The sequence below is a fragment of the Bacillus rossius genome, chromosome 15, assembly GCF_032445375.1.
Source record: "Bacillus rossius redtenbacheri isolate Brsri chromosome 15, Brsri_v3, whole genome shotgun sequence".
NCBI lineage: Eukaryota > Metazoa > Arthropoda > Insecta > Phasmatodea > Bacillidae > Bacillus > Bacillus rossius.
Genome location: NC_086342.1, coordinates 23,892,109 through 23,919,065, shown reverse-complemented (window position 1 = coordinate 23,919,065; position 26,957 = coordinate 23,892,109). Strand labels below are relative to the sequence as shown.

General features: G+C 37.1%; 1 protein-coding gene across 1 annotated transcript in view; it reads left to right on the top strand.

Annotated features, from left to right (window-relative positions):
• Window positions 1–26,957, top strand: part of LOC134539653 (homeobox protein EMX1-like) — a 122,841-nt gene that overhangs the window by 63,952 nt on the left and 31,932 nt on the right. The window contains exon 2 of the mRNA XM_063381840.1: window positions 21,627–21,799. Within this exon, the coding sequence (XP_063237910.1) occupies window positions 21,627–21,799 (173 nt within the window). The remainder of the gene's footprint in view (window positions 1–21,626; window positions 21,800–26,957) is intronic.

The window sequence follows — 26,957 nt, the reverse complement described above, 5'->3', positions numbered from 1 at the left end:
AAGTTTTCTTTAACTGTAATTTATGTTTTCGTAAATGGAACAGAAAATGTCCATGTAACATTACACACTTACATGAAAACAACTGTATCACTGCAAAATAGCATTCGCAGTGATACTGGGTATTTATGCTTTGTGTTGTCCCAGTAACTCCAAAAGTTAAAGTTGTTCGTAAACCGTTTTCTGTATAGCTTTCCAGTAATAATTGCGCTCATTGATAAGCATAATAAAACAAAATAAAGCCCTATTATTTAACATATCATTATTATTTGCATAGTTTGAAATATTATGCTTGAATGAAACGTCATTATCAGTTGAATGAAATATCAGTGCCAATTTTCGTAAGAAAATTTAGAATTATCTCGAAAAACATATTTCGTATATTCAAAAATTACCAAAGCCTTATGTTATACGAATTTACAATATCTTTCTTGTAGTATTACTATTTCTTGGCAACTGGTTTCCAAACGAATCTTTTTTGTAAAAGTACAGAAAAAAATATTTCTGTGCATAATGTGTATTTAACAACGACTTTTATTTTCTGCCCGTGCGGTATTTAAGTGATAATGACCGGCCTTTTGGGATTCATTAGCTGACATACCCTTAACGTGTTGCAGCGCCGTTGCACGTTTAGGCCACCAGCCTTAATGGCCGGCGTGTCGTACATTATAGCGCCGTTTACTCGTCCTGTAATTATTTAACCATTAAGGTGTTTATCACGTGGGTCGCGCCATCATTACGGGCGCGATCATTTGAAATTCGAATTCAGAATAAAATTACCGGCTGGCCTCTGCTCACGCACGAACGAGAAAACCCTCTCTTCGTTTTGTTCGCCTCGCTGTTATTCCGTATAGAGACAAGCTGTGACTCCTCGCAGCAACTACTAAAGCAGCTGTCGTGTGAAACCTCACGCGAAGTTACTTAAAAGGCACTTCCTGGTTTTTTTTTTTAAGTGACGTTTTAGCTAAAACGTGAAACGAAAATGAAGCGCAGTTATCTTAAATACCTACTTAGACCGCGGTAATCACGCGAGAAACCCCCCCCCCCCCCTCCTTACCACCAAACCCCTCCCAACATGCTATAATTTTAGAGATGATATAACAGAAGAGGTGAGAAGTGGTGCAGTCTTTCTAAAGTGGTGTTCCCACACTGTCTAAAATTACAACAAATTTACAATCTTTTTCAACCAAGAACGCTCCTCTTATAAACAAACCATTCTTTGTAATTTACAGATAACTGGATGTTCGTAAAAATTTCCCGCCGTAATCTCAAGTTATGTGTTTCGATGTAAACAAGGTAAAAAGTAACTTAATTATTTATTAATATTTAACTCGTTTTGAAAGGTGCAGTAAATTAACTCATAACCCGTAAAAATTTACGATGAAATCCGCAATTTTACGATCTGTGGTTTAATTTGTTCTTTCGTGATTTTAAAACTGACATTTTTAACAGTGTAGCAACGCTGATCTCACAACTTCACCATTCATCTGCCTTTAATGATCTCACTAGTGATGAAACATTAAGAGTTGTCCAGTCACACCACATTGTATTTAGCGAATATGTTTTCCATAATTTCTATTAAGTATGAGTTATATTTAATATTTTCTTTACACAAGGCACAAAGTACATCCTTCCAAGCTTATATTTGACACCCGTATTTTCTCCTATTAATGATCAGGCTTCAGTTTGTAACTGCAAGAAACAAATCTCTGTTACTGTTTCATGTTTCTTCAGTTGACGTATTAGTAGCAACAGTTCGCGAATGTTGACATCAGCAAAGGTAAAAAGCAGGCTTCTGTAGTTGTTGAGCTCAAAATTAAAAAAAAAATTAAAAATCAATAATACGTCCTTAATGCAAGTTGTGGCAAAAAAAAATATATTTTTTTTTTCACAGATGGTCAATGAATGCAGTTTAACTTCTATTGTTGCTTTTCAAACATATTTCTTCATAAAAATCTGTAAACGAAAAAAAAAATAAACAAAATTAAATATGACGTGTAAAGCTGAGCCTTCAAAAATAAAATTAAAACTTCCAGAGTGTTTACCCTCAGTTAAAAGAAAAAATAAAGAGGTAAAAAAAATTTTTTACAAGCTTCAGACTAAGCTTGATGCGACAAATCTCCTAGATGTACCGAAACTCTTGCGAACCGACAAGTTGCTCGTAAACATGTGTCCCGAGATAGCTGAGAACCGAAAAAAAAATCACTTAATACATAGGCCTACAATTATCCTATAACAAATTTTTGGTCGTTTATTTTTCGAAATTTTCACCTTTGTTTAAGCATGGGTCACACATTAAGAAATTTACAAAGACTCTAATAAATTTTTTTGACAGTATCATTCTATTTGTAGTCATTCCCCCCCAAAAAAGTAACAGGACTAATGTCAACGACAGCACAGGATAAGCTATTTTTAGCAGCCAGTCAGTTTTATCTTCAGGAAACCACAGCAACATAAAGTATGATTCAACGAATATAAATTTGAAAACAAACAATATCCCATAGGTAATTCTTGTAGCCTGAAAACCGTTAAAATCAAGATAGCATCTTTTATTTCATATCCCTACCCTTGAAAAGACTCAGCGATTATGACCACCTAGCACCCTGCACTCAGAAACAAAACTTTGATGTGTAGACGGAAATGTAATTTAATTCAAGAGTACCTACAACTGGAGACAGTGGAACAGCTGAAATTTCTTCCCTCGTAATTATACGTGTAGTGTATACAATCTGCATTATTCAACAGCAGACCATTACAAAGAGCCGAAGGGTGGTTGAGCTTAAAGACTACAACACACGCACATTAGCACATGATGACCTGTTGATCTTCACGATTATTGAAGGCTCCTTAGGTCATCAGAAGCTTCATCAGCTGGCAAAAAAAAAAAAACCTCCGGAATACTGCATTCGTTTCTTTTAAGATGATTACAAAATTATAAACCATTCGAGCCCTAAATGCTGGCTATAAAGTACCAAATCAGTGGCAGCATTACCGCCAAAAAAGATGAGATGCTCTGTCTTTAAAAACTAATTTAAATTTAATTACAAAACACATTTGACTTTTAGAGCCTGTAGCATTTATAACATAAAAATTGTTATTTCACCTCTAACGTTGTTTATTTCTGAACACTTTTAATAGTCTCCTTGGTAATTTTTTTTGCATGGCACCTTCGTAGTTGATGTTAACGAGGCACGCATTTCACCTTTTTTTAAAAATGAAAACATCTAGCATTGCTTGGAGTATGTACATATTATTTATTGTGATAAATGGTTAATATTGGCTATAACAATCTTTTGTTGATTGTAAATCAGTAAATAGAAACGAAAAAAAAAAAATTGAAGTTGTTTTAAAGCATTTTTTTTGAAACCCAGATGTTTTATCAAATATTTTTCTTTGAAATTGGCTTTCCTAATATAATCTGTATTTTTTGCTGATTTTAAGTCAGATTTATTGTTCGACTGGTTTTCGTGCTCGGTTTGTTAGCCTGTTGTTTTGATGTGTAACATCTTATCTCTCGGTGTACGGAATTTAGTAGGAGTAATTTCGTGAATGGAACGTAAGTAACAAAACGGGAATGTGTAATCATGCTGCCATCTGTAGAAACAAAGGGGAAACTTATAGAATTAACTGTTTAGTGAATTTGGACAAGATGAGCAGCAGTATTTTAACAAAATTCCTTGTCAAAAATCAGGATCAATGGCGGAGTTTTGTATTTATTTTTTTTTAAATCATTGTCTCTTTTATCGGAGCCGTTTCATTTAAAATATAGTTTAAAATTTCGGTCTGCTAATAAAATGATTCGATAGTCGACGTAGCTGCTCCAGCAGCGAAATCTAGCGGAGGGTGCGGGAAATAGTGTGATTCGCGTCAAGAAATGTACTTGAAAACACAATTTGCGAATATTAATCACGCTCGGCATTATTTTTAGCTAAAGCCTTATTTTAGCCAGACAAACTTAAGTCCTGTTCCAATGTTGTGTGTCTGTGCATGTTGAAAATGTCCCCAATTTGGGAAAATTCAAAAACAGGTTTCATCTTGGCCACGCCATATGGACAGAACAGTTTTTATTTACTCTCGTATTACGGCCCAGTTATGACAAAGGCTAGTTTTGTTCTGTTCTGAAATTACAAATTTGTTACGTTTATGCCCACTGCGTAAAGATATTTCCAAAGAATCCATGTGCTATCTATACCTCCTACTTTTTTTTTTTGGAATAAGGGTGTATGACCCGTTGCAGGTCATTATTTTATACTTAGGCCTACGTTCCACACGGTGAAACTTGCAGACTTTTTAAATGGCTGATATTTCACAAAATTTATATAGGTATATGTATATATAATACTTCATGCATATTGCCTGGCAATGTTATATTTTTAACGTTTTTGTGTAGTACGGATAAGGAGAATGAAATTTAATATAAAAATGAAACTTTTTAGGTTTAAAGTCAATTTTACTGGCTGCTATGTGATATGGTTTAATTTCTTTCAGAAAAAATATTTAATTTTACCTGGACTTTTTAAAATCACAATTTTGTACGATTTTAAAAGGATAAATAAAATCAAATAGATTTTTCTTAAATAATTCTAAATCATACTACGTGGAAGCCACCCGAATTGCATTTAAACACAATTTTTTTAAGCTATTCCATTTGGTTCTCCTTATCCATATTGCACAAAAATGTTAACAATTCTACTTTACCAGTTAATTTTGCAAAAAATTATTAACTATTTATATATGTATTTAATTTTTTGGAAGTTCGGCTACTCAAAATGTCGGCAAGTTTAACCGCGTTAAACGTAAAAATAAAATAGTAACCGGAACATGACATACACACGTAATGGTCCACGCAAAAGTAGGTTTCCTACTCATATTATTAAATATTTTCGCCTTCAAATAACGAACAAATCATCCAAGGATCTTCGTAAACTAACGGCTGTCTTCGTAAATTGACGAAAAATAAGTTAACTTTCTTGAAGAAAAAAAACGAATCCAAAAAGAATATTCTTGGTATTTTAAGAAAACATTGAAAAAACAACCTGGTTATTCTACAGTAAGAACACTCTTTTATTTTGTCCATCTTTGTTCAGAACGAAACTTCAATTGGGAAGTTCGAGAAACGGCTTATTTTCTATACGAGATTCAGTTGTTTGAAATCGTTTTTATCCGAGAGGAAAAAAAAATTCGACCGTAATTTCTGACAGGGCTGAGAACTGCTGCCGTATGTCTTCAACTACGGCCGTCCAAGCTTCTTCTGCTGCCAGACAGCCGGAGTCAATCAAAAACCCCTGGAGGTATAGTTGGGAAGGTGGGGAGACTTCATCCGCGCACAATGCCGCGTCACACTCCCTCCTCCTCACAACAATCCCGTCTCTCGCTACTGTAAACTGACCCCCGGCGGCTCCATTGTGGACAACTGGCCCCTTTTGTCGAGCCTGTCCCGGCGGCAGTTACGTCCTTTTTTTTAACATATCTGTGTACCAAGCGCCCGGGATGAAATAAAAAGGGCGTGACGCGTATTACGGAAGAGACCCCTCTGACAAGCAGTGTGTCAATCTCAACCCTGTAAAGAAAAAAAAATTCCCACCCGGGTTTGATCCTAAGAGTCGCCCCCTATTTCTGATTCCTCCTCCTCCTAACACCGTAAATTATTATTTTTTCTTCTTTGTAAACGGAACAAATATACTCACGTTAAAATACAAATATATTTGTACATTTACACAAAAAAAAAAACTACTGTATCACTACAAAATGGTGTTCGCAGTAATAGCTTACTGGGTTCGAATTCTTACTCGGGCATTTAAGCTTTTGCGTGGTCCCAGTACCACCGATAGTCAAAAAAGTTATTTGTAAACCGTTCCCTGAATAAATTTCGAGTATTCACCGCGCACATGTTACAACAAAATGAAGACCAATTATAGAATATTAGATTATCTTTTCCGTGGTTTAAAAAAATCATGCTTGAATAAAACATCAATTAAAATGTACAGTTATAAGCCAATTTTCGTAAGAAATAATCAGTATAGTCTTATATGTGCAAAAAATATATATACACGTATTTTGTACAAGGTACCTAACAATATGTTTCTTGGCAACTGGCTTCCAAAGGAATCTTTTGTAAAGTACGGAATTTTTTTTTCCTGTGTGGTGTGTAATCACTCACCTCTCATCAGGGCGATCAGGGCCCGCATTAATTTTTTTTTTAAATAGCAAGTGGGAAACGTAACGGACGTTGCCGTGTGAACAATGGAGTTTCGCGGGGTGCTCCCGTCTCCGCCCTAAGGCCGGGTTAACAAACTACGTAAGGAAAGTAACAACGCGACAAGCAACAAACACAATAAAATCATAGTTCATAGTCGGTTACGAAGCACGCCAAACGCAATATGTTGCCAACTCTACAACTTAAAACTGTGAAATAGTGAAAAAAAAATAATGTTTTTCTTCTCCGGACTACAGTGGACATTCTGTAGCCGACATTGAATGGTTTTGTGTAATCTTATTTTGAGTAACAAGAACACAGAGGCCTTTATCTTGTTATCTCTACAAGTTGAGTTTTTTTTATTACAGCGTTTCTGTGACGCAACTTTGCGTGTGATTTTCAGTTAAATAAAAAAAATTAACTGATTTATAATAAAATCATAGACAGTCAGAGATCTGTATTCCGGTCCAGCTATCACGATTTCAGTTTCCTGTGAATTTACGAAATAACTGTAAGCGAATGCTGAGATGTCTCTGCGAAATCAGTGTCCAGCGAGACGTGAAACACCGATGAAAATATTACCAAGTTTTATTTTAAGTTTCCTCATGGTTTCAGCCTACTTGCGAAGTGTGTCTGTGGCGTTGGAAGTCCCGGCGTCATATTTCGACGACGCGCTCAGGCGCTCATCCACGGATGACTCACGCATAGAGTAATGACTACATAGATTGCATGTCAAAAACGTGTACGCTGTAATTTTTTTTTTAATTTGTAAACGGAACAGAAATATACATGTAATGTGCGAAAGTTTAAAAAAGCGAAAACGTGATGCATATAGGTAAAAAAGTATATCGTGGCCTCCAAAGCACATAACGTCTTAAAAATTTATCGGAACGACACCTTCTCTTCAAATGTGGCCGTCGTAAACGCAAGTCAAAACGCAAGATGCATGAAGTTGGCCGATGCTTGAGTTACATTTTTGTTTTGCGTCTTGCGTTGTTTATAAACAGAAATTTCATAACATCATTATTGAACTTTTTTACGTCTTGGGTTTCTCGCGTAGTTTACAAACCTGGCATAAGAATGAAATTTCGTTGCTTCTGAGCCCCTCCCCCCTCCCCCATCAACCCTCATTCGTCAAACATGTTTCGCTTGACTTCAATGGCATGGACGTGGAAGATACGTCAAACCATATTTTTTTCATTCATTCGCTGGAAAAGCGGAACAGTTGAAAGACATGCACGTTCCAATGACTCGAATGTCTTTCTCATTACCCTCCATTTTGTAAGTCATTGACAACAGGTTTTTTTATACCAGCTGTAAAAAAAAATTGGCATTGTGGTTGCCGTAGATCATGCTGTTTGAATTTTCACTTTGAAAACCGTTTAGAAGTTGTATCACAATTTATGGTAATCCCAAACTGGTTTGAGACCACAAAAGAAGCGTTTTTGTAGTACCTAAGTGGCAGTTGTCAGCACAACATGGCATGAATTTTTGACTAAAGATTTTGCAGCTTTAAAAATATATTTTCATCTTATGTGTCTGAAAATAAACAAGCAACATGCAATTTATTTCAGGAATCTCATCTAGTTCACACTGGAGGAGAAACGAACCAAAAATTAATCTCGTTCCCAAAAATTGGAAACCTCGGGTGCAAAAACCCGATAACTAACATACCTGCGACTTTTGTTTAGGAAACCAGTGGGAATAATTTTTTTATGTGGCTTTTTTTTTGTATCAACCAGAGAACATTTATACCCTAAATTTAAATTCATAAAATATAAACCAAATTATAGTTTACACAGACTGTTAAATATTTTCATCTTAAATTTACGAAGAACCCTGGTTGCAAATGACCCAGGGATATTCGTAAATTTACGGGTAGGTAATAATTTATTCGGCCTTAAACTTGATTCCAAGAAAATTATATTGGCATACCAGCAAAACATTAAACAACTTATATCTTCTACGTGACGTAAGTCGAGATACGGCGTATTTTCTTCGAAGATACAGTTATCTGACGTTACGAAGTGCCCTTAGTTTATTCGAGGTAAATTATTCTTCGCCCGAAAGTCCATAAATTTACTGTAACTTGTGAGATCAAACGCGTCAAACGGAAATTTTAATTCTTTCGAATATCATCACAATTTTAACCAGCGGTTCTCAGTGGTTACTGCTTCATCTTTTATAAATGTGGGGATAATGATACAGGTTTGAGTTGTATTGCGTGCTTATGATTTCGAGACAGCGTTCAACCTCTGGACATGTTCTGAGCGACAGGCAGTCTGGGGAAACGGGCAGGGACCGAACATGACTTTTGCGTCACTTCCGTGAAAGTGACATAGTTGGCCATTGTTGTCCGCGTGCGTGACAAGCTTGTCAAGTGGCCAATGACAGGTCCGAATCTTTGACGCGGGGACACACATTCCTCCTGGAAGCCTAGTCCTTCATCTCGTCACCTCCGCCTGCCTTCGCGAGGGGGAGAAAGGAAGCCAGTTTGTGGTCTCTACCTGGAACCACCCCGTCGTTAACTTTTCGAAACTACCTTTTTTTTGTTGCTATAGGTACCAACTTGCTCCTTTCCAAAAATTCCCTCCCTTGCCATGGTGAAGGTTCCACTATTATGAAAATCGTGCCGAACGAGGGGGGGGGGGGATATTTAGTTGTGTAAAAATACATTTTTTTTCTTTACCTGAAACTAAAATACCTTTTGGAGAATAATCTAACAAGATTTTTTTTTTTTTTTAAGTTTCCCATTAAAATCTGTGTAGCTAAATAATACCATTTTATTTGTTTAAAAAAAAAAAAAAAAACGAAACTTTTTTTCAAACAGTTCAGTGCTTGGTAGGTAATTTGACTAACGAATGCTGTAGACTTTAAAAAAATACTTAACCCCTGTTTTGGACTTGATCTTCGACAAGAAATTTTATTAAAATACTGCCCATCTTGTTAAAATTCATCAACCAATTTTCCTTCGGCTTTGTCAACTTTGGTTCGTGCCATACTTTCCAGATCACAGCACCGTGGTTACACATTTCCGTTCCATGCGACTTACGTTTCATTCACTTAATTTCTCCTACCAAATGCTGTATACAACGAGCTAAGTTGTAACACATCAATAATAAGTAAATTTTTTTGTTTCATCATCGATACTCTAGCATACAATAAATCCTTTTTATTTATTTTTCTCAGATATGTTTTTTCACGTTTAGATGATCGTAACTTCAATGGAAGGTTGGGTATGTTAGGATCAGGGTCATAAAAATTATTGTTAAATAGCTTTAATGTACGAAATCTCACAAAATTAGGTAATATATTTTTTTTATTCCGACATCAAAGTTGCACGTGCGAGCAAGCGGCGAAAGTCTTGTGTACTGATCGCAGGTCAATGAAAACGTATGCTTCCCTTCCCGTCCATCCAAACACGCACAGCCCGAACGAATAGTCGGCAATGTTAAGGCTCCTCCTCACACGACAACTCAACCATGGGACAAAACTATGCAGAAAACAATTTTCCCTACTTTAACAAAACATTTTCCTTTGGAAACCAGTTGCAAAGAAATAGTTTCTAATGCTACGAGAAAAACATTTTCGAGATGATACTGAGTATTTCTTACGAAAATTTGCGCATATTTTAATCGATGATTCACTCAAACATTTTTTTTTAAATCATGGAAAAGCTAACCTAATATTCAACTATTCATCTTTAGTTTTTTGTGTATCATGCTTATTATGTGTTAATACTGGAAAGCTATTCAGGGAACAGTTTACAAATAACTTTTAACTGTTGAATGTACTTGGACAACACAAAGCATGAATGTCCGGGTAAGAATTCGAACCCAGTACCTATTGCTGCGAACACTATTTCGTAGTCATTCAGTTGATTATGTTCGCAGGCTTTCACGTCAATTGTCCGAAGTAGCTTGGCTTATGGGTTGTAGCCGTTTCCTTGGCGAATAATTCACTGACGTTTCGGTCGACATTGCAGGAGCCATCATCAGGGAGCAGTTACCTACACAACTGGTAACGGCTCCCTGATGATGGCGACTGCAATGTTGACCGAAACGTCGGTGAATTATTCCTCAAGGACACGGCTACAACCCAGAAGCCAAACTAATTCAGTCATACAGTTGTTTTCATGTAAATGTACAAATTTACAAATATCTGAAATTTTACATGAAATTTTTCTGTATTTAAAACAAATTACTGTGTACCGTTAAACCCTTGGGTTTGTTCGTGTGTAGATCAGTTGTCACCCCCAAACCTTCGAAGACATTTTTCTGCCGGGTCGCAAATTTTGTTTTCACGACTTGCACACCGACGACATTAGTCTGCTGTCATTTGTCTTCAGCGCATTGTGGAATTTTCCATTGGTCGCAATGTCTCAAGTATCGGAAGAAGAGAAGATGGTGTTAGTAGAGCTACTTGAATGTTGGACACAATACATACGGGTGTCTTTGGGATACCGGATCTACTACGACGGGAACCGCAGAAATGAAGCTTCAAGTAGAGGCAGCAGTGCCACGACGGGCCCGACACACTCTCAGTAGCCAATGAAATACAAGGTCACCGTGACGTCATCCCGACAAAAACACGCACCACGACGGACCGCAAGGAATGATTCTTGATTTCGTCGTGCCGGGCTGCCCAACCAAAAACAAAACTTAAACGGGAATAAATCTCTACGGCACTAAATTTAAAATAAAATAATTTAAGCATACTTAGTAAATCTTTATGCTGAAAAAATAAATTTCTTTTTTTATATATATATTTGTAGCTTGCCTTCATCTGTTTGTGCAAACTGATATCATTGTGCTTATGGTCGAAGTTGTTGTTATTTGTATTGTATCTAAAAATATACTTAACCTCACTTCGTGTCAGAGACTACTAAATATTAAGTTTTTTTTAATTATGGAATTCAATTGTCAATAAGAAATAAAAAGGGCCTACTCTGATTTAAGTGCATTCTGTACTGACGTTTATGGAAGTATTTGGCTTGGAATGATGTGCCGACATCCAAATCAGAAATCGTCGGGTTAATGTTGTCGCGGTATTGAGACCCTGCGCTATTAAATCTGTCGTGCTGGAGCGATGCACGACGGTGTGCATGGCTTGTCGTGTCGTGCCCGTCGTGACATCGTGACTCCAGCTTTACAGTTCCACTCCGGAGATATGAGCCTAACTACGTATTTGATCTTTAGATAGATATTGAGTCATTTAAAAAATATATATAACACTTTGGGAACTATGAAATTCGGGATATTTTCTGTCGCCATGTGAGAATTTACAAACTGGGCGTTATCAAGTAGCCATCATGTATTAATTGCCTGCTGCAACTTTTCACATGTTTTGTTCCAACTTTTTCTACGCGTTTTTCATTGGCTTCCAGTCCTTAAAGGCGTGTCAAATAACGAGTTTTACAATGAAACACCATAGACGTTCAAATGTAAAACAAAAAAAAAAAATGCGTCCGGGAGTGTCGCGAATTTGGAGGAAGGAGATGCATTTAATTAGATTGAGTTGAAACAGGTGGAAACCTTTAAGTATTTTAGTAAGTGTTTCAGATGGAGGGGGAAAAACAAGGAGGAAATAGTAAGGTAGGGAAAAATAAATAAGAGTTAAAAAAAACTAAAAAACACGCTTTTATAGAAAACCAACTAAAAAAATAGAAAATAAATTTTAATAAATTTAATTTAAAAATAGTGTAAAATAAAAATGTATTTTATTAAAAAAAAACCGCGGGGTGCATGGTGTCAATAGTTATAATTATTTTAATGACAGATTTGAGTAGAAGGATTATCATTTTGATAATATCTTAAAAAGCACCCCACGCTTTTTTATAAATAAAATACATTTTTTATTTTACACTATTTTTAAATTAAATTTATTAAAATTTATTTTCTATTTTTTTAGTTGGTTTTCTATAAAAGCGTGTTTTTTAGTTTTTTTAACTCTTATTTATTTTTTACTTTTTAGTTTTGTTTATTTATAAAAGCGTGTTTTTTAAATTGTTTTAAACTGTTATTTGTTTTAATCTACTATTAATTCCGTGATAACTATAAGTAACTGTAATTATTTTACAAATTATTAATGTGTACAGCTGTATTGATAGTCAAATCTCGATTTTAGAAGCCATTCAAAAATTTTGACGTTATCAATATATACAGTGAGACTTAATGGTATAAGGTTATTGACGAACAAGTGATATAGACCAGTATTACATACTGTACGAAATTAATGCTGTGAAGCAGGAATCGATGGGAGTTACGGATTAATTATTACATGAAGCGTTCCACAATTACGTAACAGGAATTTTGGGAAGGATAAGGATTGAGAAAGGATGAGGAAAGGACCTGCTCAATGAGAGTGTATACAATATGTGAGAAATTCGGATAGACCGGACTGGGATTCGAACCCAGAGCCTTCCGATGACATGTCGGCTGCTCTACCATCGGGTGCTCGATGTACGATACATATGATACAAAGCGCCCCACGCTTTTTTCACAATAATACTAGTATTTTTCATTCATTTTTGTTTTAAGCTTATTTTAAAAATTATATGCTTTTGAAATATCATCTGTCAAACTTATCCATGTTTTCCGTGTTTGATGTCTTTTATTTAATGAGTTACTGACCTTGGCATAGTTTGGAGAATTTGTAACTGCTTGGTGTAGATTTGCAGGTTGGTGTTCGAGTGGAATTTCAAAAATCTGCCCATCAGGTGTAGCTATTGAGGTTATGCATACGGTGTTTGATTTCCCATCTGCTGTTGGTTTCACAGCAAAATCAAACCTCAATTTTTTCATGTTTAGTGAAATATTTGCAGAAAATGTTGTTTTATAATAATGTTTCACTCTTGGTTAATTGGTAAAATTAAACAAAGACGATTGTGTTTCTCTATTTAACGAAATAAACAACATTTAAAGCCCTTATTTCAGGTTTTTTTTTTCATATTTTTACAAATATTATAGATAATATTTTCTTCAAGAAAGTATATTATTCACAATAATCATAACCCACTCTCACTTTTCATTTAATTAAATGTCACAATATTATTTAGTAGGCTTTGTTTATATCGCGCCAAAGACAAACTGAAAGAAAGGAGTTCGCACATGAGCGAAATTGTTTTCTTTACAAATACGTCTTTGCTTCATTTTACCAATTATAATTATAAATTGACAAAAATCTTATTTTGCAAATCGATTAATGGAATAATCTGATGAAATTAGTGTATTGTCATTGGTCCTCGATAAATCTACAAAGTTGAATGAAATCTGGCCGTTTAAAGTGGGTCAAAATCGCACCCAAAGGAGTCGGTTACAAACATGCAAACAAACATACAGGTGAAGCTAATATAAAGCGTGTAAAAAAAGATGAATTCTACACGCGTGTGAGAGATTTGTTATTTAAGATGCATAGTCACTTACGGAGCAGATACTTGGACTGTAGGCAAAATGGATTCTGGGAAGATCAGGGCAGTTAGGTATGAAGTTTAGGAGGAGTATGTTTGCAGTTACGAGGCGAGACAAGATCACGAATAAGATGTTGGGGAAAAAGCAAGAAATAGATGGTATGGCCATTTATAGAGAATGCGAAATGGAGGTTATGCCTAAGAAAATAATTGACCTGAAGTACACAGGATGTAGGCCCCAAGGAAGACCAAGGATGAGGTAAGAAGAGCAGATGGTTAAAGGAGAGCAGGAGAGAGGAAAATAATGGAACAGAGTGAAGGAGGAGGATCTGGCTGCAGGCTCGAAGCAGTTGTTGATGATGATGACACATATATAAAGACAACGAATTTCTTAAAACTGGTATAGTTTGTAAAAAGTAAAATCCCTATAAATGTCATTAATTTCAATATGGTAGGTGGGAGTTGCAGCCACACTCGCTTTGCTGTTCCGGAGAGAAAAATGGCGCAATTTTATAATCACACTATGATTATGAAGCTTTATTTACCTAAAAAAAAAAAAAAAAAAATTATAAACTTTTTTCTCTACTAAAAAGGCATTAAGTAGTTTTTTTTAAATAATAGCTATATTAAAAATTTTCCTTTCAATATTTCAAACCACACTGTTTCCCATGACTTGTAAGACTTTCACAACTATAGTTATTTCATTAGAGTTCATTTTGGACAAGAAAAAAAAAATTAGGATTTCAATATGATGATGATGATGATGATGATGATGATGATGATGATGATGATGATGATGACGACGACGATGAAGATGGCCATTACTAAATAATAACGCTGAGTTTGCAGTTGCGCAGTGACGCAGCACACGTCGGTCTGGCGGTCGGAAGTACGGTCGTGTCGGAGCGTGCGCAAGGGCCTTAAAGGAAGAGACGCGGGACCCCGGGCCGGCCTCGTGAACCCGCCAAGCCCGGGGAATTGCTGGGCGGGGCGGTGTTCATTAAACAAAAAAAAATATATGTTTGTCGGGTCATTAAAGTGTTGGGATCTGTGCTATCCACTCGGTCGTCGGGGAGGGCTGTCCAGAGTTCCGGGACACGCGAGCGATCTTGTTCCAGCCACAGTTACACTGGGCGATCCTCCAACCCTTTAGCTACAGGCGATGGACGAAAGAACCCGAAAAAAAAAATTGTTTGTCTGTAAAATCGGTTTACGGACGATAGTTTAACGTGACTACGTCATAACAAAACATTGATGAAATGATTGCATACTTTATGAATAAAATTGAATCATTTTTATTTTAATAATAAAAGAATAAATACTTGAAATTATACTAGTTATCAGATTTTTAAAATGAAAGAATAATTAACCTTTATTGCCGAAATTGTTGTTGTAATAAGCAATTAAAATCACATTAACTTTTCACTTCACTTTATAAACAGTCGAGTGGAAGAGAGATAGATGCGGCGCAAGCGTACAATGAGCGTAACGGGACACAGCGTAACGGAACAATGTGCGTAACGGGACACTTTTTCGTGCGTGCAGGCGGCGTTCATCGATTTATTAGACGTTGTCACGTCAAAAAAATCGCGGATTAATTTTGCGACAGGCTGGATTTCATACTATTGAACCTGTTTTGCTACAGACACAAAAGAATTCTGCAATTTTGCAAAAAGATTCCTTTTCGGTTTTTTTCGTGATGAAACTGCAGCCGAAGTTAACTGGCAGAATTACGACTCAAACTTTACGTGGAAATACAAGTGTCGTTATTTATTGTCGTACATTTAATCACTATATACTGTAGTTTTCTTAACACATGTCATTGTAAAAGTGCACAATATTTTTCAGGGTAAATTTTCTACGACGAAGTAGTATCTACATAAATACATATGAATAATTGAAAGAGCTCATTAAATTTTCCTGTGCATCTTGTTTTTATCGCACTGATTCAACACATCGTTTAGCTAGGGGTGTTAACGATTACTTTGTAACGGAAAAGTATCAGGATGTCCACTCAAATCTGTGATAAAACTTCCTTGACTTTTCCCTTACTTTCTTTCACCAAAATTTCTAATTTCCTTACCTACTTTTCAAAAATTATTTACCTATAATAATCAAATTTTTGATAGAATCCAAGAAAATCCATCCTCTATATTCCCCATAGCTCTCTCCACTTTCTTTATTCCAGACAGTTCTCACATACTCCATTTTATACTGTGTATGGCTATGCAATTAATGACCATCTCAAAATAATGCCTTCAAATTCTGGATGGTGGTAGACTAGAGCATGACACGACCCCATTAAATCATTACCACTAGTGAATCTAGATGTTTTCTCCAGGATTTCATGTAAAATCTCTGACTTTCTCGTAGCAATTCCAACTTATTGACTTTTCCCTAATTTACTATGACTTTCCAGAGTGTGGAAAACCGATGGTTGAGAGGTCCATATGCTACACTAACTGGCAATTGTTAATGGGTTCGCTACTTTACCAGTTCACTCAGTGAAATAAAAGTGTTAGTTTAGGAAAATAGGTATTTTCTCAACCCACCTCTGTAAAGTCATGATAAATCATGTTCTTAGACAAAAAAACATCATATCTAGAGACATACTTAATCACGAAAAACATTTTTGTGCCAATTGATACAGTATACAAAATATTTTCTGAAATATTAACGCACAATATGTGTGGCAGCATTGTTCCACCAACGTCAGCGTATTTTTTACACTGAAAATGTTCGTGTTTTTTAAACTATGTTTAAGTAAAAAAACATTCATATTTCTATGCTTGCTAAGTGCGCCATATCAGTTTGTGTATTTATAACGCCATGTAATTTAAATACAGATGTGCCATTGACCCAGTTATTTTTATTTACAATTATTAGTAAATTTACACAAAAAATAGTGTAAATTAATCTATGTATATTTATATGTATACGTAAATTTAAGCCTGTCGATTCACTATGCGTAATGTTAAGTTAAGGCAATAAAATGTTGTCACTTCTAATGAACAAAGAGTTTTGAACGATTGAAATGTGTTGAACTGGCATAGTATCAGACCCACAACCTTTGGGTTTACCAACCTAACGTATTGACCACAAAAAAATTAAATAAAGAAATTTATATATATATATGACAATTTCATTGACTTTTACATATTTGTGACCGTTTAAGACGAAACAAATTTATAACCATGTCTCACCCGGGACTCCAACCCAGAACCCCTTCTCACCGGAAGTCGGCGTGCATCCGAATGCCCTTCAACGGTTGGAGCCATAACGCAGGACACATTATATTTAGCCATTTTAAGTCTCCAGATATTTAATTCCTAAGTCGGATCAATGGTGATAACTCTGGCATTCCTGAAACTGATCGTCGGAGACCGGCGAAATTCGTGATATTATTTGGATACAGCCTTAAATATTCACAAATATACATCTGAATGAGGTCCAGTGCGTAAGCAAACACGTCTTGAATGGGCCCGGCCAATAGGCCAGGGTGGTAGCTTCTCTTGCAGACGGCAGCCAATCGCAAGGAAACTATCTCTAGCGCGGGCATACCTTGTTGATGGTTAGAGACCGGAAAAATTCGCGGGTTCAATGACCTTCAGGATGGACTCCAATATCCTCTACACACTCGGGAAAATGCCACCTGTAAATTGGCTGCTGACTTGTGAGTCGTCTCGACTGGGTGGCCTGTGATTCGACACTTCTATGAGTGAGGGTCTCTAATTGGCCCTCAGTCCTCCAGATTAACAGTGAACCAATGGTAGAAGCAGCACTAAGGTATAATTATTTGAATTTTAGCATAACACGAAATGAATCCGCGAATTTTTCATGTCTCTATTGATGGTCCGATGAACGCTCAGTAGAGACCTGCAAAATTCGCGGATTCGTTCGGTCATAGGCTAGCATTCAAACACATACCTATACCTCTTAGATAATTTTGCTATTGGCTTACTGTTCATCTGGACGAATCTCAACCAGTTATAAACCCTCAACCAAAGAAGGATCGAATCACAGACAAACCAGCTGAGACGACTTACAAGTCGGCAGCCGATGAACTTGCGTTATTTGCCCGAGTGTACAGGGGTATGTGCAGTCTATCCTGAAGGCCATCGAAACCGCGAATTTTGCAGGTCTCTAACGTTCAGATTATTCCCTGAAAAATGCGTGCCCCTGATCACGGGTCTTTGACGAGCCGTAAAATATACAGGAAGCCAATAAGAAAGTACCGAAAACCCACATGAACCAACCACGTGCGATCCGGACATAAGCTAGAATGAGGCAGCATCCAACTAAAGAAAAAAAAGAAGACATTTATTATTTTATGCACAAGGTTACGAAGCCTTTTTCTGGTGCCACAAAATAACACGAATTCCGCGCAGGTCTATGCTGACAGTAACCAAGGCAGAAGGTGGTAAAGTAAATAAAAGGGAGGGGGATGATTTCTATGAATTTCGCTATGGATTTGAGTACTTCATTACTGCAAATGCAGGAACTTTAATTTTATGTTTACTATAGCATAAAACCAGAATATGCTTAGTACAAAAGTGAAAACAGATCCTATGTTAAACCAACCAATCATCCCTATAGATTCTTTTGACAAACAAAATAAAATATTAAAGCAGGCAACACTAGAAGCGGCCAACATAAGTGTTTTATTGTCTAAAAAAAATATCCATCGTTTAGAATTTAATCGCAAGAAGGCCTTTTCTATAGATCTTTTGTGAGCCTTTTAATTGGCTTCACAGCGCATCTGCTCTCTAAGCCACCCACCTGGCGTGCATTTTGGCCACCCCTGCGCCTTATCAGCACGTTATATCGGCCAGCTGTTGTCGACAACAACGTGAGCAGGAAACTTCATAATCATCGCCAATTAATATATTAAACATCTACCTTCCACTTCCCCCCCCCCCCCCCCTTCTCAACCCTTCTCCTAGGATAGTGTGTTACGATACGATGGCTGGACGTTGCTGTCAGGAGTGAATTGCCAGATTTTCTTCCTGCCTTCGATCTGTGCAGGGAGAGAGAGGTCTGGTCGGTGTGTGTGTGTGTGTGTCTCAATTATAAACGGCTTCGCCGTCCATAAATTACGATGAATAGACAGGTCGGCGATCCCACGGCTTAATAAGTGTATTTCTCCTCCCCCCTATACCCCCATCCCACTTGCCCTTTTCCGTCATCGACCTTTGGTGGGATCGTTACGGAAGCGATGGTATCGAAGTTCAGGACCGATTAAACGCCGAGTGTTTTCAACGGAGGGAAGGAACGATTAGTCATGAGCCGACGGCGCGAACAGCGATATGGCCGTGTCAGGCAGGCAACATCAACCGCGCGAACACTTACGTAATGTTTGCTCACGAGAAGAAGAAAAAAAAAATGAGACTTTGCTCTCAGTTACACATAACAATTATGTACATTTGAAGTAATTCTTCTGTGTTAATGAACTTGATATTCCAATGGAAATGATTGCTTATATAAACTAGGATCGTGGGAAACACCATTACCTATATTCAATACAAAATTCCGTCGAGTTGTTAATCCCAAATACATTCGATGAAACTAGTTGCAAAGATACATTTTGTAGATCCACAAATATGACAGCGTGAATTGTACTACATATTATTTACTAATATTTAAAACTAATGGTTCAGAAATAAGTATCCCAATCTGCTAAGAAATGATAAACATGGAGTTGTAGCATATATTATTTTAGTCCCGCTGAAAATTTTTAGACAGTATTTTTCACATAAAGGAAAGTATATCGTTTTATTCATCTTTACAAAAAACTCATTCTAAGTTTCTACCCACTTGATCCGATTTAACGAAACAGAACGCTATAATTCATCTCTGTATTTTATGTAGCAGTCTGGATGTATTTTGTGCAAAAATACGACAGAAACCGTGTCCACAAAAGGTGATATACACATATATATACACAAGTGTCAGAAATCAGTCTATAAATACTTCCTACAAATAAACCTTAACCTTACTGAGCTGATTCAAGATTTAAGATTTAACGGTAAAAATATCATCAAGAATTTTTTAATTTAAAATGGCATAGGATATATTATGTAAGCTAACATTTTCTTGTTTCTATACAGTATGGCGAACTCTGCCCTATCTCTACACTTCAGTGGTAACCAAGGATTGTCATAATTGTAACGCATATTATTTAAGTTGTTATTTCTGTTTGTGTCTATACATTATACCATAAAGTATTAAAGGATAGTTGTACTAATTTGAAGTTTAGTTTGGCACACCGATGTTCGCGAAAGTTAGTATGTTCGGACGAATCACGTGGGTCCACCATCTTTTACAGATGGCAGTATCGTGTTTTTGCAAATTTGCGTTCCAATCGACTTCCGTTCCAATCACGAAATTACTCCTATCAAATGCCACATAGTGAGTACACATGTGGGTACTGGGACAATAACAAAGCATACATACTTGTCCGTGAAAGAATCCGAACCCAGTATTACTGCAAACATTTTATTTTGTAGCGATTTAGGTGCTTTCGTGTAAATGCACAGATCTAAAAAGTGTATAATTTTCACATGATTATTTTAGTTACATTTATAAAAAAAATGACAGCTTAGATCATTTTCCTAAATGTTGGTACTAGATATAGGTGCACCGTGGGTCGTATACGTGCAGACAAGAAGAATCCAACGAACTACGTTCTAGTCTTGATCAGCAGGACTGTTATAAAATAATTAAGTTTGGTTTCAACTCCGTCTTCTAAAGGCTTACATCTGCCGCGGGAAGCACTTTAGACCATAAAACGTGTAGCCTACATAATTCAACGTTCTTTTTTAAGTGGTTAACGTGCAGTTGAATTTTATCGGAGAACAATTTTTATTTATTAATTTTTTGTTACTTTTAATCATTTATGTAATTTTAATTTCCTCACTTCCCCCCATCATTTGGAGCAAAGTAAAAGCTTGATTGCTTGTAAAACGTAAGATGTGTAAGTGATGTAAACAATTATAAAGAGGCGTGGTGGTTGAGTGGTTAGAAAAAAACGCATCCCACCAAGCAAGCGCGGCTCCTGAAGGGGGGCGGTGGGGGCGATAGCCCCTCCCGAGACCAATTTTATTGATTAGTGTATATTTATGTTTACTTAAATATTTATTTTCATATGTTATACTTTTATCTCATCAAAAGTTGCATGGAGCTACTAATAATATATAATAATACTAATACTAATAACACTAATAATATATAATAAATAATATTCCAAGGCCAATATCTGACCACTTTTAATTTTTGCAACTACGACCTTTCTTTGTGCGATAGCTCCTCCCAGAAAATCATCCTGAAGCCGCCATTGCCACCAAGGCGATCCGGGCTCGATTAATGGCGGGGTTTAACCGGGATTCCCGTTGCCGTTGCTTTGTGGGTTACCCCGGGGTGCTCCCGTTTCCCCACCACCCATTCATTCCGTCGCTGCTCCACATCCCGTCTCGTCGCACCTCTCGCACTCTCCAGGTCTGGCCCCCCGTGACCTGCGAGTGTAGGCCCCATTCAATCCGTCAGTAATTCTGAAACGCACAGCTAAATTAACACAGCGCAACAAATTTTCATCATAAATACCATCAAATATCGTAATGGGACAACATGGGTAAACTCTGGCCGATTAGCTTTGGCAATTCACTGTACTGCTTTCCAGCTGAAACTCGACTACACGCCGCTAGATGCCGCAACTGCAAACTGAGAAATCATCGTAAAGTAAATATGACTGCATCTTCGTAAAAAAAAAAAACTACCCTTGTTGTACAAAAAACCTTGTAAACACACGCGCGGAAGCACAAAATAATGATTTTGAGTTTTTGAATGTTTTGTTAAGTACCTAGTAAGGATTGATATTGTTGGTTCATGTTCAGGGTGAGCGGAAAAAGTCCCTGGATCAATTTCCGACCCAGGTTCTTGGTGAACTGGGGGTGGAAACGTAGTGACGGTGCGCCAGTGACGGCGTGCCAGTGATAGCAGGTGTGAGCGGGACTGTGTGGCTGTCCACAGGGCCGGACATCCCGGGCTTCCTGCTGCAGCCGTTCCGCAAGCCCAAGCGGATCCGCACGGCCTTCAGCCCCAGCCAGCTGCTGAAGCTGGAGCACGCCTTCGAGAAGAACCACTACGTGGTGGGCGCGGAGAGGAAGCAGCTGGCGCAGTCGCTCAGCCTCACCGAGACGCAGGTGCGTCCATATCTCTCTCTATCTCTCTCTATCTCACTGCTCTTGCGAAAACAGTTCCTCTGGAGCAGTGGCGTAGACAGAATTTTTGTATGGGGGGGTGTTAAGAAGCATGCCCCCCCCACCCCCCGTATTAAAGCCGTGGTCCGGGGGTCCTCCCCCGGGAAAATTTGGATTTTAAGGTGTAAAATAGTGCTATTTTTAGCAGTTGTCAGTACTTAAATTTAAATATTGTAATGGTAAAATTTTTTATTAATTTTAATATGAAATTTGTTTGAGTGATAAATAAGTAGGGACAGGAAAAATTCGCGGGTTCAATGACCTGTAGGATGAACTCCATAGTTTTTGCGTACACTCGGTCGAATGTGACCCACTTATTGGGCTGCTGTCTCGAGAGACGTCCCAACGTAGCAGCCTGTGATTCGATACAGCTTTGGTTGGGTGTTTCTCGTTGGCTCAGAATCATCTAGGTGAGTTGTGAGCCAATCACAGAGACTGCATTGCGGTATTAATATTTGTATTTATCCTATCGCGAAATGAACTCGCTAATTTTTCCGATCTCTATGAATATGTAATTAATTAAAGATTTGGTGCTAAGGGGTAGGGGGGTTTGAAACCCTAACCCCCCCCCCCCCTGGCTTCGCCCCTGCTCTGGAGAACATGCGCCTATGGTTCGTGACACTGCAAGAGAGATATTGTTACTTTGTTCAACGCATGGCTATGGTTATATTTTTTTTTGCATAACTTAAAAAACGTGTTTCGAGATAATACCGAGTATTTCCTACGGAAATAGGCGGATAATTTTATATAATTTAACTAGCTAATGTTTCTTTCAATTATATTTTTTGTAATTTGTTTGAAGTATCTCTCTATATGTGTCCCTCTATATTTCTCTGTCTCTATGTATAGGTATATACATAGGTATCTTCAGATCACTCTATCTCTCTATATTTCTATTAATCTATGTTTATATCTGTAACTTAATCTATATCTCTGTCTACTCAAAACAGAAACATTAGTTTTTATGTATTTTTTTACCTGTCATAGGTGTGATATATAAAACAAAGCGTATATTAAAATTCAACGTTGTGTCAAAAGTTCAAAGCAACCACTAAAAATAACTTTCGGAGGATTAAGATTATGCACGAACGAACTTTTACATTTTTATTTATTTATACTGATGCTTCATTCAAGCATAAATTTTTTATAACACGGAAAATATACTCTACTATTCAATAATTGGACTTTATTTTGTTATAATGTTTATAAATAGTTCTTTTTAAGGTTTCTTTTTGTTTTTTTATTTGCTAGCTGCTTCTATATTATGATTTTAACTTGCGTTTGAACACTTTTTTAAGTTCCCTTTTTAAAACAAAATTCAGCCAAGACACAAAAGAGTATTAAATAACGTGCTTGAATAAAAACTAAACTAAATTTACACGTTTAATGATTTTTAATTGCTTAGCGTACATGATCGTCGAGCTAATAAACTGTTGCAAGATAAGTATTCTCAAAACCTAGTCAGTTAGAAGCATCCAAGTTTTGAAAAAAAATATTATGACGGATGAGTGGATCATTGTGAAAGTTTCTGCTTGTTGAAGGACAGACGGATGACGGACACACATAGTGGACGGACGGGGGTCGTTACCACAACGCCGAACGTACAATAACGCCGAATACCATAACGCCGAATGCCAAATTGAGCGCAACGCCGACAGCTAGAAAACTGCTGTGTACCAACACGCCGAAATACAGTAACGCCGAAAAATGTTGCTGCGGGGAAGGGGGGCCACAGGAGACAAATGAAAATCAACTGAATGAATTTGTGTGTGTTTCTTAAATGTATCTTAACGCCGAAATACCACAACCTAACCTAGGCTAGCCTAACCTAGGCAGTCCTGCAATGACATTTTTCGGCGTTAATGTATTTCGGCGTTGTGGTAATTCGGCATTGTGGTACACATCAGTTTTCTAGCTGTCGGCGTTGTAGTCAATTTGGAATTCGGCGTTATGGTTTTCGGTGTTATTGTACGTTCGGCGTTGTGGTATTTCGGCGTTGTGGTGCGTCCCCGACGGACGGACGACGGATGGACGGGACGGAACATTATGAGTCCAGCTTAACGCCCAGCTGTGCAAGCTCACAAAATGAACATCTAATAAGTAAAAATGGCACAGTTATTCAAGCAAAAATTATTAGCTTGCATATATTTGCCGACTTTATTTTACTTCAAATTATCAGAAAACAAGTATACCCACGTCCAGCGATTATATTTGCCACAGATTAAAATACACCTATAAAGCTCACGCAGTGGAATATCCGAATAAAATGTTTTCAGATTAGAAGTAAGTAGTACTTATGAAAAAGAAATGGCTCAACATATCGGGTGAAGTCAATCCTTTAATATCTACGGCTTTAGAAAATATTATTTCTAACGTGGGCCCTAAGCCAACTATGGGGAAAAAATGTATATAAGTGTTAGGGTCCGGGCTCACACTCAATGTTTTTATTTTTGTGATCTCATCATTACTATACATAAAAATTTTAACTCTATACCTCCATTGTTTCAGTGTCGTTTGCCACAAATATTTTCAACAGATATTCAGTTAAAGGAATATTCTGATAAAAACATTTGTGTCAGAACAACCGGAACATTCTGATTAAACCACTTGTGGCAGAACAGGAACATTCTGATTAAACCATTTTTGGCAGAACGAAAGGAACATTCTGATTAAACCACTTGTGGCAGAACAACAGGAACATTCTGATTAAACCATTTGTGGCAGAACATCAGGAACATTCTGATTAAACCATTTGTGGTAGAACATCTGGAACATTCTGATTAAACCATTTGTGGTAGAACAACAGGAACATTGATTAAACCATTTGTGGCAGAACATCAGGAACATTCTGACTAAACCATTTGTGGCAGAACAACAGGAACATTCTGATTAAACCATTTGTGGTAGAACATCTGGAACATTCTGATTAAACCATTTGTGGTAGAACAACAGGAACATTGATTAAACCATTTGTGGCAGAACATCAGGAACATTCTGACTAAACCATTTGTGGCAGAACAACAGGAACATTCTGATTAAACCATTCGTGGCAGAACAACAGGAACATTCTGATTAAACTATTTGTGGCAGAACAACAGGAAACTTCTGATTAAACCATTTATGGCAGAACAACAGGAAAATTTTGATTAAAACATTTTTGGCAGAACAACAAATGAAAAAGAGGCACGAAGTTAATTGTTTTTTAGAAATAGCTCTTTAAGAAAGGTGATGACGTAAAATCGAAACAAACAGCATGTAGGACCGAGCCTTAATGTGACGTCGACATCGGGTTCGATGGAGATGGCGAGAGGCGGTGGGATGAGAATGGAGCATTGTCGGAGTGCACGGGCAGGGGGGAAAAAACGGGAGTACTCCGAGGAAACCCATCGGCCCACGGCAACGTCCGCCGCGTTTTCCAGCTTGAGCTTTGCCGGAAGTGGAACCCGGATCGACTTGTTGGGAGGTGAGTGATCCAAATACACCACCAACTTTGGCCGCGCTAAGTAGGACAAACTTGGAGGCAATTTCTTGACCTGTACAATTGTATGGCAAATAAGTATACGTACAAATACTCGTAATAGGACTATTTTTTTTTGTAAAATTACACGTTCAGTGTAATTTTTACATTTTTGTCGTGTAATTCATTAAAAAAAATCAAACTTGTGTATTTTTACACATTTCTTGTGCAAAATTACTACTACATCGTATAAATTTACACCAAATGTAAGTTTATATTCTAACAAATCAACGTTGGTGTAAATGTCACAGTTGCCGTGAAAATTAATGATTCTTCTGATAGTTTTACACTCTCAATGTCCTAGTAAAATTTTATTTCATTAATTATTCAAATTAACTAATTAAATAATTTAAAATATTAAAATAAAGAAAATAACACGTTAATTTTGATGATAATACACCTACAGTGAATGTGTATTTTTACACAAACAGTATGCATTTTAAACACTATTAGCAAAACGGATATTAGGTACTTAATTTTTTTCCTTGTGTGCATATTGGCATGGGTGTAGATCTCCGGTGGGAAAGAGGGGGGGGGGGGGGGGCTGCCCCCTGGAATCAAAAACTCCTTTCTGAGGGGGACCGCTTCTGCTTGCAAAATCGTAACAGTAAAATGGGAATGATAAACGTTATCCCCCCTATCCAAACCCGAAAAATCCTACAGATTTTCGCCATTGCCTATCAGGCAACATTCCGTGCGCAAAAATACTGACACATCGTGAGCATTTGCACAAAATGTAGGTTGATATTCTAAAAACTCAACATTTGTGTAAAAAAAAAACCCACAGATACTGTACAAACTAACGATTATTTTTAACCTACTTATAAAAAAGGAGGAGTTTCTCAATTCGTATGTATGTCGGTATATTTTTTTAATGTATGTTCGGGCATAACTTCTTTGTTTATGATCTGATTATAATGATTCTTTTGGCGTTGGGTTCAATATGGCTCCAAGGTGATCCCATTTTAATTTCATTGTTACTGGACCTGGTACTTCGAAGATACACCAGGGAACGCCTCAAACTCAAATATGTTATGTGTAGCGATAGAGGCATTGTTAGGTTTATGGCAATCCCAAAACAAGATAGGTACCTAACTATGGTCAAGGACGGGCTGGACTGGACTGCACTTGGACCACGAAGGTTAACGACAAACAGCACGAATACCTAGATTAAGTTATTATGAATATTATGTCAATACTAAAGGTAAGTATCTTACTATATAACTAAACAGATTCATTGGCTAGCCTCTTAGGAATCAAATGTAACGATGAGCATGGTTTTCCTCTGATTCATTATAAAATCATTCGCAAATTTTACTAAACCGAATAACACATGTATTCCTCTGTTTCGCTGGCCAGTCGCCTGCGAATTAAAGTAAGTCGATGAGCACGGTGCTCAACATCTGCATTATCTGTTAAATCATCACGTATCACGGTACAGCGATCGTCTCGATCTTCTTGACTTTCGTTTCTTAATTTATTTAACACGTAAACTCTCACATCCGACACTCCTGTTTACTTTCATTCTTATAGCTTTTAATATTTATGTTTCTATTTTTATAAGTATTTTCGTCTTTCATCTTC